This window comes from Myzus persicae, unplaced genomic scaffold, assembly GCF_001856785.1.
Source record: "Myzus persicae strain clone G006 unplaced genomic scaffold, MPER_G0061.0, whole genome shotgun sequence".
NCBI classification, from domain to species: domain Eukaryota; kingdom Metazoa; phylum Arthropoda; class Insecta; order Hemiptera; family Aphididae; genus Myzus; species Myzus persicae.
The window spans coordinates 91184-110208 of record NW_019104115.1 but is presented as its reverse complement, the minus strand read 5'-3'; the positions used below and the strand labels follow the sequence as shown (position 1 = coordinate 110208).

General features: G+C 26.4%; 1 protein-coding gene across 1 annotated transcript; it reads left to right on the top strand.

Annotated features, from left to right (window-relative positions):
- Positions 1-7585: 7585 nt before the first annotated feature.
- LOC111038889 (pickpocket protein 28-like) lies at positions 7586-17238 on the top strand. The gene is made up of 10 exons (XM_022322156.1): positions 7586-7798; positions 8160-8396; positions 10144-10243; positions 10622-10788; positions 11923-12121; positions 13218-13488; positions 13701-13757; positions 14134-14275; positions 16497-16588; positions 16671-17238. The coding sequence occupies exons 1-10, from the start codon at positions 7692-7694 to the stop codon at positions 16766-16768; spliced, it is 1470 nt and encodes a 489-aa protein (XP_022177848.1). The 5' UTR covers positions 7586-7691; the 3' UTR covers positions 16769-17238.
- Positions 17239-19025: the final 1787 nt, after the last annotated feature.

Here is a 19025-nt window from a genome sequence, read left to right as displayed (position 1 = left end):
TTTTAATTTCCTCAAGAGGTAGCTAAAAGCCTATAAGAACCTTATATATAATGTATTATATACAATTTTTTATCGGCAATAATTAAAACATTTTATTATGCCTATAAAAAGTTCGGGAAAGTCTAAGTATTTGGAAAATTGTATTGTGTATAGAAAATACCAATAGAAACATTTAGTGACAATTGTATTATATGTAGATTTATACGGGTTTTTTAGTGTTACATCAAAAAACAAAGTCGATCTTTTCGAAACCTGGTTTTGGGTAAAAATCACAGTTTTTCCTTAATTTCATATTTATTTTGTTTTTCTTGACTGTTTCAAAACTATTGTGATTTTTTTACTTTGAACACCTCAAATTACCAACTAGGTGGATTCATTTTTCTACTAGAAAAGATGTTGAAGTAGAAAATCGAAGAATTTTCACAGCTCCAACAGACAAAAATAAATTTAAAAAAAAAACAAACTTCATATTAATGAAGAATTCACTAAGAATCAAAATGTTCTTTAAAAAAATAAATAAATTGTCTATGAATATATTAAAAATAGCCAAAATATTTTGAAAATGTTATCATATCTATAAATTTTTAATTTTTTTGTTTAACATATACAAATATTGAAATATTCAATTTTTATCAACTTGATAAAAAAGCATAATGTGATAAGTGAATAAAAAAGCATAATAGGAATAACTCAGGAAAATGTATGAAAGAAGAAACCCATTGATGACAATTTATATTATGTATGTTTTGTAATCATTACATATTTGAAGAGATAGCGACACCATTTAAGCTCCAGTCTAGGACCTGCGAGGATAATCTATGAGTAATTTTTGATTTACTAACTAGTGGATTTGGTTTTTATGATTATAGACGATTATTAATTATTATTGAATCGTTTATAGAGGCATTAGGCTTCTTAAAAAATAAATTTTGATAAGACACATAATAATTCTTAATATATATTAATAATTTTGTAATTTTAAAGGGTACATCATCAATATCAGATTTAATAAATAATTAGTACCTACACTCTACAGTCAGTTACTCAAATTACTCAAATTTGATTATATAAAAAATAATAATGAACATTTTTTTAAAAGTTATATTATTTGTTGAATAATTTTATTGGTCAAACATTTTAGTGACATTAGACTTAGCATTTTTTTTTGACCTAGTGTTATTTTGCCAATGCCTATATTAAATGGCTGGTGTCTGGGTGATACTGTTATAATGTTACATAATAACTAATGCAATCTTTTAATAGTTTTCAATTTTAATTGTCTTAAATAATTATCAATGTTAGCTTCTTTATAAAATATAAACAAATTCAGCAAAAGTGTGCAAAAGCTATTTTAAAAATAATATGTACTGAAGGGAAGAATTTTCCCATATTTTAGGAAATATAATATTATAAATTGAGCTTACTGATGTATTTATTTACAACATATAAGGATAAACTAACCACTATATATTTTTTTAATCTAGTATCCTTATTATGAAAAATGTTAAATGTCCAAAAAAAGGTTTCTAATTGTAAATGTTTGATTTTTAAATTTAAAAAATAAATGATGCTAATTGTTCACGAGTAGGAAAAGTAAACAGTATTTTATTCAAATATAGAAAGTATTTGTTAATTATTTTCTCAAATGCTTAAGTAAAATGGATGTCTTAAACTTGTATGTTTTAACTAATACATATTTATGCCCATTCTATTATCACACAATTTAAACTTAACCTAAGCATCGAGATCAGTTAACAAAATATGATTATTATGCTCCTATATACAAAACGTGTATAATTACACAACACTAAAAATTATGGTTCATAAAACTCGTCTTTATACAATAGTAAAATGCAATAATAATTTATTAATTTCTTTCGAGGAAGGAGTCTGTATTCATGATCGATTGATTAATGTAATTTTATTAGCGCCATAAATATTAACAATATGTGGTTAATGGTTATACACATAAACAAATCTGTAAACGGTTTTGCATATTTTGCAATCTAGATAAAATTTAAAAAATAGTTGTTTAAATGTACGTTATGTCGATTAAGCCTAATTTTACCTTGAACCTTTGATGGAATAATTATACAATGTACTTGTATCCACGACTATAATAATTTAACTTATTGTCTCCTGAATTTGTACAAAAAATTAATATAAATCTTTCAACATTTATACATTTTTTGAAAACTAGTTTATTTCTTAAGTAACTGCACTTGGTATATTGCATTTCAAGAAAATAGCCATTTGTCTTACAAATGTGTTGTTTGAAATATTGACTTTAATTAATATACATTATTGATTCAAATTAATATTTGCGTATTATAATGTGTCTGTTATCAATTCACTATGACAGGCTATTATTTAAACTATATAGATTAACATATTTTCATAATATTATAAAAATACTCGTAATATTAGACATATTCTTAAAATGTATAATATTTTTATTAAACGTCTAATAAATAATGCATTTTATTACAGTGATGCAAATAACGTCCATCGAGTTGATGAAATATCAAAATATAATAATAAAGCTTGGTCTTTTAGAATAGGTACTCTTCATGTTCCTCGATTGCTTTATTCCTTGGCCAGTAGAATGACTAATAGGAAATAATATCTTAATTTACTAATATACTAAAATACTAGTTATTATTATACTCGTATTGCCCATCAATTATTATTATAAGTAGGTAACCATATTTTTACATATTTATTTCTTCGGAAACCTCCTACCTGTTATAATGGGGTTACTCGAGGTTATCACCGAGCCTATTCTCATCGTAGTTATAAAAAAAAAATATGTACGAGTGGTTATCAGTATGTAAGACTCGGGTTTTTATCAGCTCACCGTGAAGAAAATGCTAACGTATTGATAAATATTTAATATACATGTATATATGAAATATATATATATATATATATTATATCATTTATATTAAAATATATACACACTCAACTACACGTACGCGCACCACAGATAAAGAAAAATCAACCCTGCACAAGTGGATATTTTATAATTATCGATTTATTATAATATTAAAAAAAAACCAATTACGATTAGCTAATGAATAATATATAATAATTTAACGCACATAACCGAATTATACTTTTACAATCGACGTTTACGGATACGACCGTTTCCAATACAATTTGGTATACACACTGCAGATGTTTGTGCGGTACGAGAAGCCCTTAATATAACTTTTTGGCGGCTTCTTCAATTAATTAAAAACTATATCTATACACACATATATTGGAATTGTTATTGTTCATCGGTACATCATCTGCGTTTGTCGTGCGTTAGTTAAGTTGAAGGTTAAAGTGGTGGGTTTTCTTATTTTATTTTATTTCTAAAATACATATTTTATTCATTTGCTCATCGATCGGAACAGCATACATTTTTGTGTTGGTTAATATCCGCATAGAATTTTTTTAAATAGTGTGTATAGACTGCAATCTATAGTTTAAATATTATAGGTATAATAATATAATAATATAATGTATATCTACACTATGCGAAAGCATGTTTCACACCACGTAGACCAATAAATAACCATGTGAAATAACTACAAAATAATATACATACTACATAGGTAATACATATTGCATATATGCGTGTATTTTATAACTATATTATGATATTATGAAGTTATAATATTAGTAAACCACATACATAAATGATATTAAGTTTATTTTAAACGTGAATATAGATTATATACAGTGTGATTCTTTTAACATTTAACACTCGTTACATCATAAAAGTATAAGTTTTCAAAAATTAATTTTTTTTCGTAATTTGAAGTAATTTGAAAAAAATATTATATTTTTACAATTTTATCATTAAACATTTAAAATTTTTTTTTAACTTTTTGAACGACACAATATATTTTTGAAGGGAAACCTCTATGGAGGGTACCTACCTAGACACGAACAACAATTGTGTGTTTATCTACATATTTTTAAAATCTAAAATCATTAAAATATTACAATTTAAAATATTGTGGTTTTCAACCTTTTTATTAAATACGACACACTGTGATATTCTCAATACTTTCATTGCACAAGTGTCAGCCATGCATTTTTTGCCATTATTTAATTTTTTGCTCTTAATTAGATTAACAAATTTGTACTTTATGAGGTATAAATATATATATATTCTTATAAATTTATATTTTACTGTATTACATTTTTATTAAGTTAAATAATTACAAAAAAAACTCATGACTCACCTAGATAATGATTGAGGTACACAAGTATGCCATGGCACATCGTTTAAAAATCAATCGTTTAAACCAGGAATTCTCAAACTGTGGTACGCGTACCCTTTGGGGGTACTCGAAATGTTTTAAGTGGTACGAGTCTGTCTGGCCAACAAACCAACAAGGAAAAAATTCTTTAAAAGTCTTTTATTTTTTTAATATGTATTTTAGTTTAGTAACTAAGAAAGGGGTACTAAAAAAATATATTCATAAAAAGGGGTACAGACGGTACAGTGTTTATAAGATAATAGGATCCCTGGTTTAAACCATGGGTAAAACAGATTCTGACAGTGCTTGAGGCTACAGAGAAGGCTTAGACGAAATAAGCATGATCAGTTTCAAATTAATAATACAAGTCAACGACCGTTAGCAATAGATTACGAATAATTTCAATGTAATTTTTGGAGGGCTGATGTAATTTTCATTGGTGATTTACGGCAACTGCCACCAGTTTAGGCTACTGCAATTTACCAATTATCAAAATAAAATATTATAGTACCTACTTTATGGCATGAATTTTTATGACATAGTGTTTTTAGCTGCACTAGGTCATGTGACAAACTTATGTAACAAGCATCAAGATCATGAACATAGACACAATTGCTTACCAAAACGCAAATAAATGGCCCCTGTCCAAGAGTAATCCCTTTATTTAATATAATTAGTCAGAAAGTGAGTGTAGGCATAGAATTTTAAGTGCTGCCACTGATAAAATTGTTTTCATAGCAAATAATGTATTTGTCAGTTGTTTGTGAGCACGTCAGCAAGTCAAAAAGTTCTCCTATGACAAAAATGTCATTAAATGTCACTGACTGACAATGATAGAGTACCATATGAAACGATTTCCATGTTTAAGTTAATTATTTAATAACAACTAATATCAATGAATCAGATGGGTTGGCGAATGGTGCAAAGGTAAAATTGGTTCGTATTGAACAAAATCAAACAGACACTGACGCTGGTGTCAAACGCTCATAACATCTACTCATCAGCAGTTCTAGTTACAAGAATATCATCAACCATCACCTTAATGAGACCAAAACTATTTACTTGAGATGTTTTTATCTACCATTTTACCAATAGTGTGTGCTTGTGTGACGAATAATTATAAATCACAAAGCAGCACGTACTCTGATGTGTGAGGTGGCTTATGAATATGAGAAAAGACACTCACATTCACTCTCTAAGCAGTAACGTTATCAAGGGTTTCAAATCTTGAAATTCTCTTCATTATGATTTATTCTGAGATGACGATTTTACTTTTTATGATGAATCCAAGAGGTTCACAAAAATCCTCTGGAGACAATTGACCAACGAATTTACAATTTTATAAATCAGAAGAGAAGAGAGTTGACAATTTATATAGTCTTTATAAACTATCAAAGTTCGTATATTTTTTTGTAAGCTCATTTAACTGGTATCTTGAATATCGTTCTTCATAACTCCAGCCTATACATTTTATCAGTGACCTGGAAACATCATGATGAGTATTTAAATGTATTTATTTTCAAATGTATTATCGAATATAAGCAATCGACTGTTTGATCTGCAGGAGTTGCTATTTATCATAAAGAAAATGATACAACAAACAGTATTACTCCATTGATTCATATGAGAAAAGGTGGATACAATCATATAAATTTGTATTATTCATATTATAATTGGAGGAAATATCAAACTCCTAATTCAAACTTCTTACATCTACAAAATAGAGTTTCATTTCACCTATGTGTACCCAAAACACGCACATTAATTTTTATTTCATAATACTCCAATTTCCGAAGCAGAATAATTTTTAAATTTTTTTGACGTATACAAATTAAATATTTTTTCAAATGAGTATTTGTACAGATAGTCATAAATATTTGAAAAAAAAATTAGTGAAGTGGTGTATAAGCATTCAGCAGTCACTCCACTAAACTCATAAAAACTTTTAATACTTATAAGTTACCTTTAAAAGTTATCACTTATAATCTACTCAATGGAAATTCCATTTTTATGCACCTAATCAAAATTCTCAAAATAATATTTTGCCTATAAGACGTGTGCACATAATAAAACTAATAGCACTGCTCCTATACTCTATAGCAGACCTCGTCTATTCTATGCAATATATACACATTTATCTAATTAAAATATTCTATTAATAATTTATTAAATAAAGTATAAACATATATCGTGTAATATAGATTAAGTAAATACCGGTTTGTATGATCAAGCTGTATAATTAAAAAAAAAAATTGAAAATGCATTTTTAAATAAATTGTGTTTATTAAACACGCACGATATAGTAGGTGTATATATATAGCTTCTATGAGAGTCTCTTGAGAATTTACAATAATACGGCTGTGTCATGATATTATACAAGTAAAGTTTGAAAGTAAATAATAGCGAAAATATCAATCAATAATATACTGATATAGTATAACTAATTACTAGTTTTCAGTACTTTAAAATTGACTATATAAGAGTAAAAAATGTATATAGGTAATAAACACAAACCACGGTTTGACATTTGTTTTGATATTTTTGTTTAATGCTTACTCGATGTTTAACGTGACAGTCAATTTTTAACCAAAATAATAGGAAAAACCGGAAACTAATTTTTATATTTAATATATATGCATAAATATATAATCAACAATACGAGCTTCAGGAATAACTTTTGGACAGATAATAAATGCTCATCGTGAGTAAAAATACTTACAGTGAGATCTCCTTATAACACCCTCCCAATAAGACAGAAATCTTTTTACAACGAAAAATAACAACAGTCCCGCATAATCTATATACCGAATATTTTGTTCTCTGTATGGTGGATACTCTTTTTCTGTGGAAAAATCAGTTGGCACAGAGTGAAATATTAATTACGAAACATACTATAAAACATGAATTTTTTGCATTCTTATAATCGAAATAATATGCAATAATATTAATTTTATTCAATATATGCAATAATATGCATTTTATCTAAAATATGCAAAAACCAGTAAAATAAAAACACCACCATTTACCTTATCATGATACTAGATGAAACTATGGATGTAATAAAATAATGGAAATTAATTTTTATAGTAAATATTTTTATCTATACTGGGTAATGGACATAATATATATATTGTGTGTATTAAACACGCACGATATAATAAATGTATAATATGGCTTTAATGAGAGTCTCTCTGGTGAATTTACAATAATAGTGTCATAATATTATACACCTAGTTTAAACGTACCCAAACAAAATTAATATTATGTAGGTATTTACATAGCATGCAAGTTTTTGATATTTTCAAATTGACTGTATGTTATAGGAGATAAAAATGTATGGGAAATAAACACGAACCACGGTTTGACTTGAGTTTCGATATTTTTGTTTAATACGTATTTGGCGTTCAACTTGATAACCACTTAACATCCAAAATAATGGCAAAAATCAAAAGCCAATTTTCATATTTCACACGCATTCAAAAATATGTATTGAAACATATGAGCTTAAGGAATAATTTTTGGACAGATGATAAATATTCATCGTAAGTATACCTATGTATATTATACATCGATTTTTATTTTATTAAATGACTTGGCTATCTATTTAATGCATACAAAAATATTTTTTTTTTTGTTTTTTTATGAAACAATTAGCTATATTTTAATAAATAGTCATATCTCTATATAGTTTCGTTTAAGCCGTCCAAGTAGATCGCCAGGAAGCGTGCTTTGAATTTTAAAATAATATATCGATTTTAACTGTAGGTATATAAGTAATATTAACAAGCTAATAATTTTAAGGGGGAAAAATATGTATCCTGATACTGGTTTGTGATAAGGCGTGTGTGTGAAATAAAACAACATAATTAAAACAGATTATTAATAATTTCGTTTTGTCTATAGGCTCTATTGGATAAGCGTATTAATCGGATCATTTGCTTTATTAGTATTTTTGTCGTACGACATAGTCTTGAAATGGTATGATTCTCCAGTGAACAGATTTAATATTAATGAACCACGGCACATGTCTGAAAATCCATTTCCCGCAATCACAATTTGTCACAACGATCCTATTAGTTCAAACATAATGAATTTAGCCTCCGTACTGAAATGGGAGCGAAAAAACAAAACCGACGAAGAGTAAGTATATTTTGTACATTTAAATGATGAATTATTAATTATTATAGAATTATAATTAAGATCTCATAAATAATTAATAATATATATTATTTATTTATATATTATAGTGTATATTATATATATTTCATCCTCGCCATTGACATATCAATATAGAAAAATACTGCTCAAAAGTAATGATGAAACCATTTTTTTTTATACTCGTAAAAAATATCCATACTGTATAGAGAACTATAGTAGGTACAGTAAGAAAATATGATAGAATATTTGATAGCACATAATAAGAAAAAAAAATAAATTATAGGTACATAGAAATAAGGGATACATGCGAGATGAAAATATTCATTAGTTGCACCTCAGAAAATATTTAATATAATTCTTTACTCAAATAAGTAACACTATACGTTGGTTTAAGGCACTCTCGACTTTCTTGTGAGATTTCCTGATAGTTAGGGAATTAAAACAATTTTGATGATTTCAGAGTTTTCAATAAATCTATTGTAAAAGAAATTTTCTGAGTTTTTTTAGTATGGGCACATGAAGTTTGTTACATAGAATAGGTTAGACCAGCGTTTCTTAAACTGTGTTCCGTGGAACCCCAGGGTTCCGCGGAGGTCACTTCAGGGTTCCCCGAAACTTGTGGTTTTTATTCAAAATTTTAAATTTTGGCACATAATTATAACTTTTATTGCAAACATTTCTTACATAAAATGACGCATTGAAAGTATTGAAACAATGTAGTGGTTCTAATTGTCGAGCTGTAATAATTTATTGCTGAGAGCTCAATAAAAAACAGCTAAAAAAAGTTGGGGGTCCACGGTGAAAGTGCACATAAAAAAGGGTTCCACGGATAAAAAAGTTTAAGAAACGCTGGGTTAGAGGCTTCACATCCCTACCAGGGGCATCCAGTAATTACCTCTGGTAAAGTGTAAACTAATCGACTTATGTTTGTCTGGCTGGCAAATGTTGGACGGTTTAGCTTGTCCCTAAAATTTAGATAAAATACTACCAAATGCTCAGGTATAATAGTCGTGTAAATGGGAAGATTATTTTTGGGACAAAGTTTGGATTGTACGATTGGTAGGAGAAATTAAAGACATTAATCAGATAGGCACGTTATTTCCTTAACGACACTTGATGAAACAAACAAGAATATAACACAATGAATATTAATCAAAATTCAAAATTATACGTATCCACCAGTTTACTTTCAAACCTCACTTTGTAACTCAAATTTTACATATTTAATAATAATGGACACGATTTCTACACTTTTGAATTTAATATATTATTTCATTACAAACATTATTAGTGGAGAAATTAGATATGAAGTGTATACAATTATAAATCAAAAAAGTTTTATTTTAATATTTGAAACAACTTTTTATATTTAATTTAAAACCTACCGAGTGTTTAAATTTATAACATTAAACAGTGTTATAAAAATAAACAACTTTTGATACTTAAATTTACATTTACTGGCATTAAAAGGTTGAAATGTATGAAAGCTAATAAATTTAAATCTATAAAACTATTGAATCATAATTAATGATATATTTAAATTTATATATTAGTGAAAATAAGCATGCATAACTATCGCATGTACTTTTACACACAACACACCATTATAATAGTTATAACTTATAAACACAAAAACCCAATATAATATAATAGCATTAAATATTAATCGTTACGATTGTAAATTAATAAATAATTTCAGAAAATATATTTACTGGTTGTTTTTGTATAGATGGCAGACTCTGAACGTGGTATATGATATGTGTTCTTGGAAACATAATATATACAAGCTGGAAAAAATAAATCCGAAAATTGTCTATAATGTACTAAAAGTATGTTTAATATCAATTAAATAAAAATACGTTATGTACTTATATTAAAGCATGGTGTTTGATAATTTGATATGTGTAATATATGGAATAATATGTTTTTTTAAATTTAATTTTAAAGAAACATTACTATTTTAAAAAGTAAGTTGTAATTTAATAACTTATTTAAGAAATGTCTTAAATTTACTAAATAATTTAAATGAAATTAAAATTATTAGTAGGTACTTTGAATTATTTAATTAAATGTACTCTGAGGTGTATGCATAATGCACACGCGTGCATCAATAATGATTCAATATTGATGAGGTTTGAAAATCGATGATTTTATTTTATTATATTTATTTTAAATATTTCATTCTCAAAAATATATTTCACTTTCAGGAATTCTCAACTAAATGCCAAGATACTATAAAGCAAATTCGATGGAAAGATAAAATCATTGACAATCCTTGCGAAATCATGCAGCCTATATTTTTATTAAATAATTTATGTTACAGTTTTAATGCTCTACCATATCATGAGATGTATAGACAAATTCCAAACAAATTGTAAGTTTATAAAGAACTTAAAGCAGTAAGATGAATATATTTTTTTTTAACATACAGGGTGTTTCAAAATTAATCATTTGGTTTCAAAACATCTTTTTTATTGTGAAATTTGAGTTATTAGGTAATTACAACTTACAAGTTAGGAAAAGTGTTTCGAGTTAGCTATGTTTACAAAAGTTATGTTCAATGTAAACAATGAAGACATTCAAATTCCTCATAAGCCTGTTGAAGCGTCATAAGAACATCTAAAATGTTACTTTTCAGTTCATCAAGATCTCTCGGAGGGTGACACATAAACATTATCATTTTCGAACCCCCTCCCCCCTCCTCGCCAAAAAATGTAATTTACAATAAAAAATACATATGTTTTCAAATAATTATAAATTCATTATAAAGTGTGTAGTTTTTGGATAACACAACCTTAAAAAGTTTATGATTATACACTATTTAAAGTGTGCGGTTTTGACTTGTATTTTATCTCAAGTGTGTGATTTTTGGATTCAACGATTTCGACATAAACGAATCAACACAACATACCAGTAATAAATATGAGCAAAAGATTCCCTTATCTCGTTTACTACAAACTTACAGGTTCAAGACTTAAAATTTGTACTGAAATTAAATTAATAATTTTGGATCACTCTGTATAACTATGTTTTTTATATATGTAGGTATTCTAAAAGCACTATTGTTACTGATAATATATATTTATGTACAACGCTCAGAACATCAAACTTTGTTCGTCCTTTTCAATTTTTTTTTAAATTTAAAATGCTAATTTGTGTACTAGTTTTTCATACAAAAGCTAGAATTTAAAATATTTACAATAAATGTTACAGTAGAGGCATGATTTTTTATTCATTTTAAACAAAACTATAGAACATTTCATATTGAAAATTGTTTATAACAGATATGGAAGTATCTAACTATTTTAAATCTGTATAGATAGATGTATAATTCATGGTTCATATGAGTCATAAATATTATATTATTTTAACATTTTAGTCATGAATTTATATAATCATTTAGGCAGATACCTATTCTATTATGATTATTATTATGCAACGTATTGTGCCATAATTATTGTTTTTTATATTTGGTGTGTTGCTAATTAGAATTATTTAATTTTGTTAGAGAAGATGTACTTCAGACAGGTAAGAAATGGTCAATTTTAACGAGTAACTGGAATTCAGACGATGGTTACAGTACTAATAATAAAATATCAAATAATATACCATGGAACATGAAATCGACAGCTTTTTGGAATACTGTTGAGTTTATATTAGCACAAAATGATGCACATTATGGGTGTTCAAGTAAACAAGGATTTACAGTTGAGTGTATTATATTAATTTTCAGTTAATCGATGAAATTAGGTTAGCACTCGTGCTAACTTGTTTAAATATATATTTACGAACTTAAAGAAAGACATTTTAAGTTTTCATTTCAATATTTTTTTTTCTGTGTGTTTTTTTATTAGATTAATTGTGTGTAATCGGCTTAAAAAAGCTTATGAGTTAAAATTAATTGATTGCATATTTTTATTTAGAGTTAAGAGCTTGATATCCCAATTTAAAGCAATATTTAAAGTAGAGAAAAGTGTTTATATTCGAGCGAAAAAGTGTTATATTTTACCAGTTTCGTGTTTTGGATTATTTCGGTTTATTTAATAAGTAGAGTGTTGAGCAGTTTAGCAGTAAGGAATGTGGAATGCAGTGTGTTGATGAGTATAACACAAGAGTATTTTGAAGTTCATAGTGAGAATGAGGAATAATGAGAATTAATTTTGGTGGTGATGAGCTGATTATTAAAATAGAATAAGTAACGAATTGATGATCACATGCATCGATTTAAATATGTGATATAGGTAATGTATGTTATATGCAATTGTAATCTGGATAAATGGTTTATGATCTAATACATCAAGTAACATTTTTTAATAAAATAAACTGTATTAAAGTCTTCGATGACTCAATGATCATTTTATCAATATTTTTTTAGATTTTGTAGATAATTCGAATTTTATAAATAGAAATCCTCTTTATGTGCACATATGGTTCTATTTTACCATCGCTTGTACTTAAAATAATGTTAAAAATTACAATTGATTGTATATACCTAGTTGATTAACATTCATACATAATGTACACAATAATAATAATTGTAAATAACTCAATTATTTCGTGATGTTCAGATCAGAAAATGGTCGTATATTATTAACATGTAATTTTTAATAATAAATAAATATGGATCCACAGTTATTATTTTAAATTTTTGGATTTTTAAAATGTTATTATAAAACTCATTAATCATTATAATTTATGTATTAAACCTATATATATATATATATATTGGTTTTCATTTTTTTGAAAAAAACTAATTTTATATTAGTTATCTATGTATTAAACGATGTATTCTGCTTATTTCAGGTTTATTTTCATAGTCCATCAGACGTCCCAGATTATTCTCATTCTTCTTTAAAACTTTCAAAAAGCAGTCATAGCTTTGTTCAAATAGTAACTCACTTGTCGTTGACCGACGATGGTTTAAAAAGTTGGACACCTGAAGAACGAGGATGTTATTATTTGAATGAGAAGTGGCTTAGGCACAACTCAGTATATTCGTATATAAATTGTTATGTCGAATGTCAGGTGAATTATACTGAGACTTTGTGTGGTTGCGCTCCGATGTACAGAATAAGTAAGATAAAATAAAATATATTTTCTTTTACAAACTTCTTAATATCCTAATCAAAACAATTATTATAATCTATGAAGTATTTTATTATCATATTTATATTAGAATATTTTGTTTTTTACAAAGGGCTAGATTAAAATAATTGTATAGGCACAAACAAATGATTGGTAGTCAAACTAAATTTATTGAACTTTCGTGATTTTTTTTTTCAACAGATAGTTCTCTTCCCGTGTGTGGACCCAAATCGAACGAATGTCTAGCAAATGCCGCAGGTAAATTTCTGCGCTATAAAATATTATCATGTACAGTATGATGGTATGATAATATGTCTAAACTATAAAAGACATGTCAAATAATTCATTAATTGTTGTATTGTATTATAACCGAAGTGACTAGAATGGAAAAAATAGATAGATGCTAGTAAATTTAACACTGTATTTGTATTATACTGAGTGTAATATTTAACGTGTTTTGTTAAATTGTAGCTTCCGAGAAAGCTATCAAGTTATAACGAACAATTTGTAATATACTCGTATATTGTGTACATAAATATTACATAATTTATACAACGATAAAACTTTATTCAAATGAAAGATTTAGTTACTTTACAAAAATAATAAATCATAATATTTTTATCTTATTACCTAGTTCTTATACAGAGAGCATACCGTACATGCAAATGTTTGCCATCCTGTACAGACATTGATTACGAGTTATCTTATTCTACAGTACCTAAAAACTTCAGCTATATAAAAGAATCATTAACATTTTTGAACGACTCAACTGACAGGTGAGAAAATGTATTTGTTATTAATTCATTACCATTAAATAGTGTGGCTTACAACTGTATGGCACATTTTGCTTAGTTAACAAAAGAATAAATAATACAAAGATATACATAACCCATACACATATATCTTACTCATATAAAAATACATAAATAAAATGAAATAAAGTTTATCATAATATAACATGTTGTAATCCGAAAATAAACTATGTTATACAATAAGGCAGTGTTTGGAAAGAACGCGTTCATGAACGCACGTTTATTGCGTTCACGTTCATATTTAATGAACGACACGTGAACGTCACCCATTTCTTATAAATAGAGTGTATAGACATGAAGAAAATAAATATTTTTTTTAAACAACTTGAACATTCAAACTAAAAATTAAAACATTTGAATTACACTTGGCTTTTTTATCATATGGTTTTCCATAATTTGCCATAGACTTCTCGTATACTCTGTGTGATGTATCATTTCTATAGAATCTATATATAGTATCTATAGGTACCTATTGATAGTTATTCATTTTTAAATAAATAATTAAATTAACAACCGAATGAACGCCTTCATTCCTTTAATCAACTCGAACTTGGACGTATTCCTTTAAAAAAATAATCAATGTGAATGTGAACAAGTTTCTTTTATGTAAATTATTGAACGTAAACTTGAATGAGTTCAATTTTTAAGTGAACTTTCCAAACGCTACAATAAGGTGATCCGTTTAAGAGACTATACTTATTAATTATTATATATCAAAAATTTTCAACTATTTTGAAAATATTATTATTTTTAATTTAATAATAATATGCCATTTCAGAACATAAAAAAAATTTTAATTTCTTATTGTGATTATTTTAAGTTTTTCATTCTTCAAATATCTATCAGTTTTTGAATTCATATTCCGAAGTAAAATATTTTTGCAGACCTTACGTAGATATGCAAAAACCGAATTTCGAACTAGTGGTTAATTAATTATAGTTAACCTGCTATTCAATAGGTATGTCGTATGTATGATCGGAGTAGTGCATCAACATTTTTCCACTCTATTTCATTCATCAAAACTTTGAATATATCAAAATACTCCAAAAAAATAATTTGCTTCGGAACATGAAATAAAACTTTGATATTATTACTAAAAAAAAAATAATAACTGTAAAAAATATAATATTTTCTCCAAAAAAAGTTCGTTTGCTAAGACACAATATTATAATATTATGTAAAAAGATGCTTTCAAAAAGTTAAAATTTTTCAAAATAATGATTGTAGACACTTGAATTGACCATATTATTGTATATTATTTGTTATAAACTACGACATCAACACACACAATAGGTACATAACATGTAACTTGAAATCTCTAATCATGTAATAGTATTTGTAATATGAACAAATGAAAAAAAATATATTATTGTTATTATTGGAATAGTATTACAATAATATAATTATCAATGTTATTTCACAACTTGAAAAAACCAAAACTAATTTCATTAGATAAATATATTAGTCAATTAACAAACACTATAATAATAACAATAATAATGTAATACTACATAGAGTCGGGAATATAGATGTCCTATAAAAACTAAAAAAATACCTAGAATGCATTTATGATAAATTCACTTAATGATATAAAAATATTAAATGTATAGAATCTTTAAAATTTACCATAGTATTTCACCTTGTAGGTACATATAAATATGATAATTTGGTTATATTATGTTGATTTAATATTTTAATGATGCTCAATTGGGTTATTTGCATTCAACGATGATCATAATTGTATTAGATTCACTCACAACACCCAAGTAGATAACTTTAGGTAGGTATATAATAATATATTATCTGTTGACCCGTATTGGTTTTATAAGTTGTGTGCAATTTCAAATTCAAGATTATAAACAATTAAAGTATTTAATTGTTTCCAGTTTCCACTGCTTTTAGAATAATATATATTAAAAATTGCATTGCTCTTGAAATCATTTTTTTTAAATATAAATATACGTGAAAATCTCTGAAAATCTTGAAAATGAAAAATGTCTCTAAAAACCAAAACTGCTAAAAGCTGTAATTTAAAATTCAGTTGGTAGGTATATCTATTCAACAATATTGACACAAAATAGATTTGTACCAAAACGAGCATTGTATAGTTACAGCACTAGAAAAAAGATTCAGTGCATTGAAATCCCAGCTCTAGTAATATAATATGTAACTTATCTTTGTATAGCAATAATTTGGCCAGCATTGAAGCAACAGTTAATTTGGAACACACGTGGCCTTTGAGAAGGAACGCTAAAGATACTAATATAGGCTACATAGGTTTGTCAAAATCCAATTAAATATTTTATTCTGAATAATCAACTTGAATTAATTTACTCAATAATTACAATTATTTTTTAAGGTAAAATTGCTGGACTGACGAATTTGTGCCGTGGAGTGAGCCTGATTTCAATATTGGAAACTTTGTATTTCATATTTATTAATCCTTTTTTTCACTGATATAAAAAATTTATTCTCTAATTTTTTGTTATTTAAGTGGTAAACATAAAAGATTAAGATAAACTTTTAAAATATTTATATGTTATACGTTATTCTTATTATAATAAATTGGTAATTTATACTATATTATTCATTTATGTATAAAAATGTACATACTGGATGGTATTATAGGTGCATATCTCAAACGTTTTTTGTAGTATAAAATATATGAACTATAACAGAATTATGGTTATAGAGTAAATAATAATTGTTGTAACAAACTACCGACGAAAAAATTAATTTCTGAGTTATAAGTTAAGAGCAACAGAACTTTTTAATAATATTCAATTGTGTTTGTGAGAGTATGTAAATAAATGATTTATCCTCCACAGTGTACAATGGTTAGCTTTAGGGCCTATCGACTATCGTTAGTGAAGGCCCCTTTCAAACTTATAAACATAAACTCAAATATGAATTGAACTATAATAGTAAATAAATCATTGTAATATATGTGTACTATATAGTGATAGGCTGTAAAAAATATGGTAATGACAATATCGATATGATACCTGTTCTAAAATAAATACATAAATTACCATAATATATTAAAAACAATAACATTGTATGTACCCATTTCAAATTATTAAACTATTTGAACTTTCACTTGAGTAAACATGCCAACTGTTTATATTTTTTTAAATTTAATGATACAATTAATTTAATACTCCCCCGACTTGGACATTCTTTGGAAGCCTATTGGAGCATTGGTATACACTACTGATGTACATGTATTCATTGTATTCTAGTTTCCAAAAATATATATTAAATTAGTTGATTTAACAATTGATTTACTTGGATACCTAATTATCCTTTGCATATAGTTTTATATTTATATTTTTGTAAACTGCAATTAGAAGCAACGGTTAATGCGGCCTACATATGGTACATGGGTAATTTACCTAAAATTATTGATTAAACGTTAAGTGTAAGATATAGTATAATGTATTGAGTATTCATGTATAACTATTTTATTTAAAATGTAATTAGTATTTATTCCGTAATAAACAATATTATTATTATTACTATTATAATAGTAAATAATAAATATGTAGATATATAGATGCATATCTAATTATGTTATTAATTACTCTAATTAGTCGATGAAGACAGAGACAGTCAAGATACGTTCAAATCAGTACCATGATAATAAACTATTTATAAGATATAGGTCTTGCCTATGAGTTGCCTATCGTGATGTTATAAATTAGCCACAAGATCCTTGTCTACATGGAGTATCGTTGTGCTAGAATAAATGAAAGTTACTCGATACAGTCGATACTCTACAAAAAAATGATAAAAAAAATTCAAAAGTTCGATGTTGATTACTTAAAAAAAGAAATTTTAACTTATAAGTATAAAGTCGTAACTAATATAGCCATATAGGTACCTAAGCATCAACTACAGTTTTGAGTTTAAATGTTAGGTTTCACTCTATAACTGCTAAGATTACTTCTATGCAATAGTTGTGTTGTTTAATGCTTTTCATATCTATGCCTTATGGGTCACTTTAAATCTTGCAGGTATGAGTTTGGGGAAACTTAAATCCAAGACAAAACTTCCGATAAGACGATCCATCGTATCAAGTCGACCTTCAAAATATTGTTAATATATATTTTATTATTTGTTAGAATTAATATTATTATTAAATCCTTGACTAATTGACCTTATTACATCTCTAGCGGAATGTAATTTATCATAGGTTACATCAATAATGAGTAGCTTTAATACAATATTATATTATTATGTGTGTATACATAGGACCTACATAGAGTGTACAGTATAGTTAATCATAATTCATAATCCGTACACACAGCTTATTATTATGTCGTAGGTTATACGTATGCACTTTACATAATATGTTTGTATTTTATCTCATAACTTAAATACTATTGTACAGCAGACACATAGTACATGTGTACTGTGCACATTATATGTATATGCTATAATATTGTTTTGGTAGTTTGACCGTAGCCATATGGGTGACTGGGTACAATGTTAGCACATGAAAATTTATTGTAAGTCTGAAGTGCAATGTTTTGCTTGACAATCAGAACAAACAATTCAAATGAAAATGTTGATAAACGTATCCATTCATCTAAATCTATTCTTGATAATATCATGTTTACAGTAAAAAAAGATGATTTTGATGCCTATCTGCGATTGCACAATGTAAACATTGCAAGCCCATTAATTTTTTACTTGCCTACTTAAGTACTTA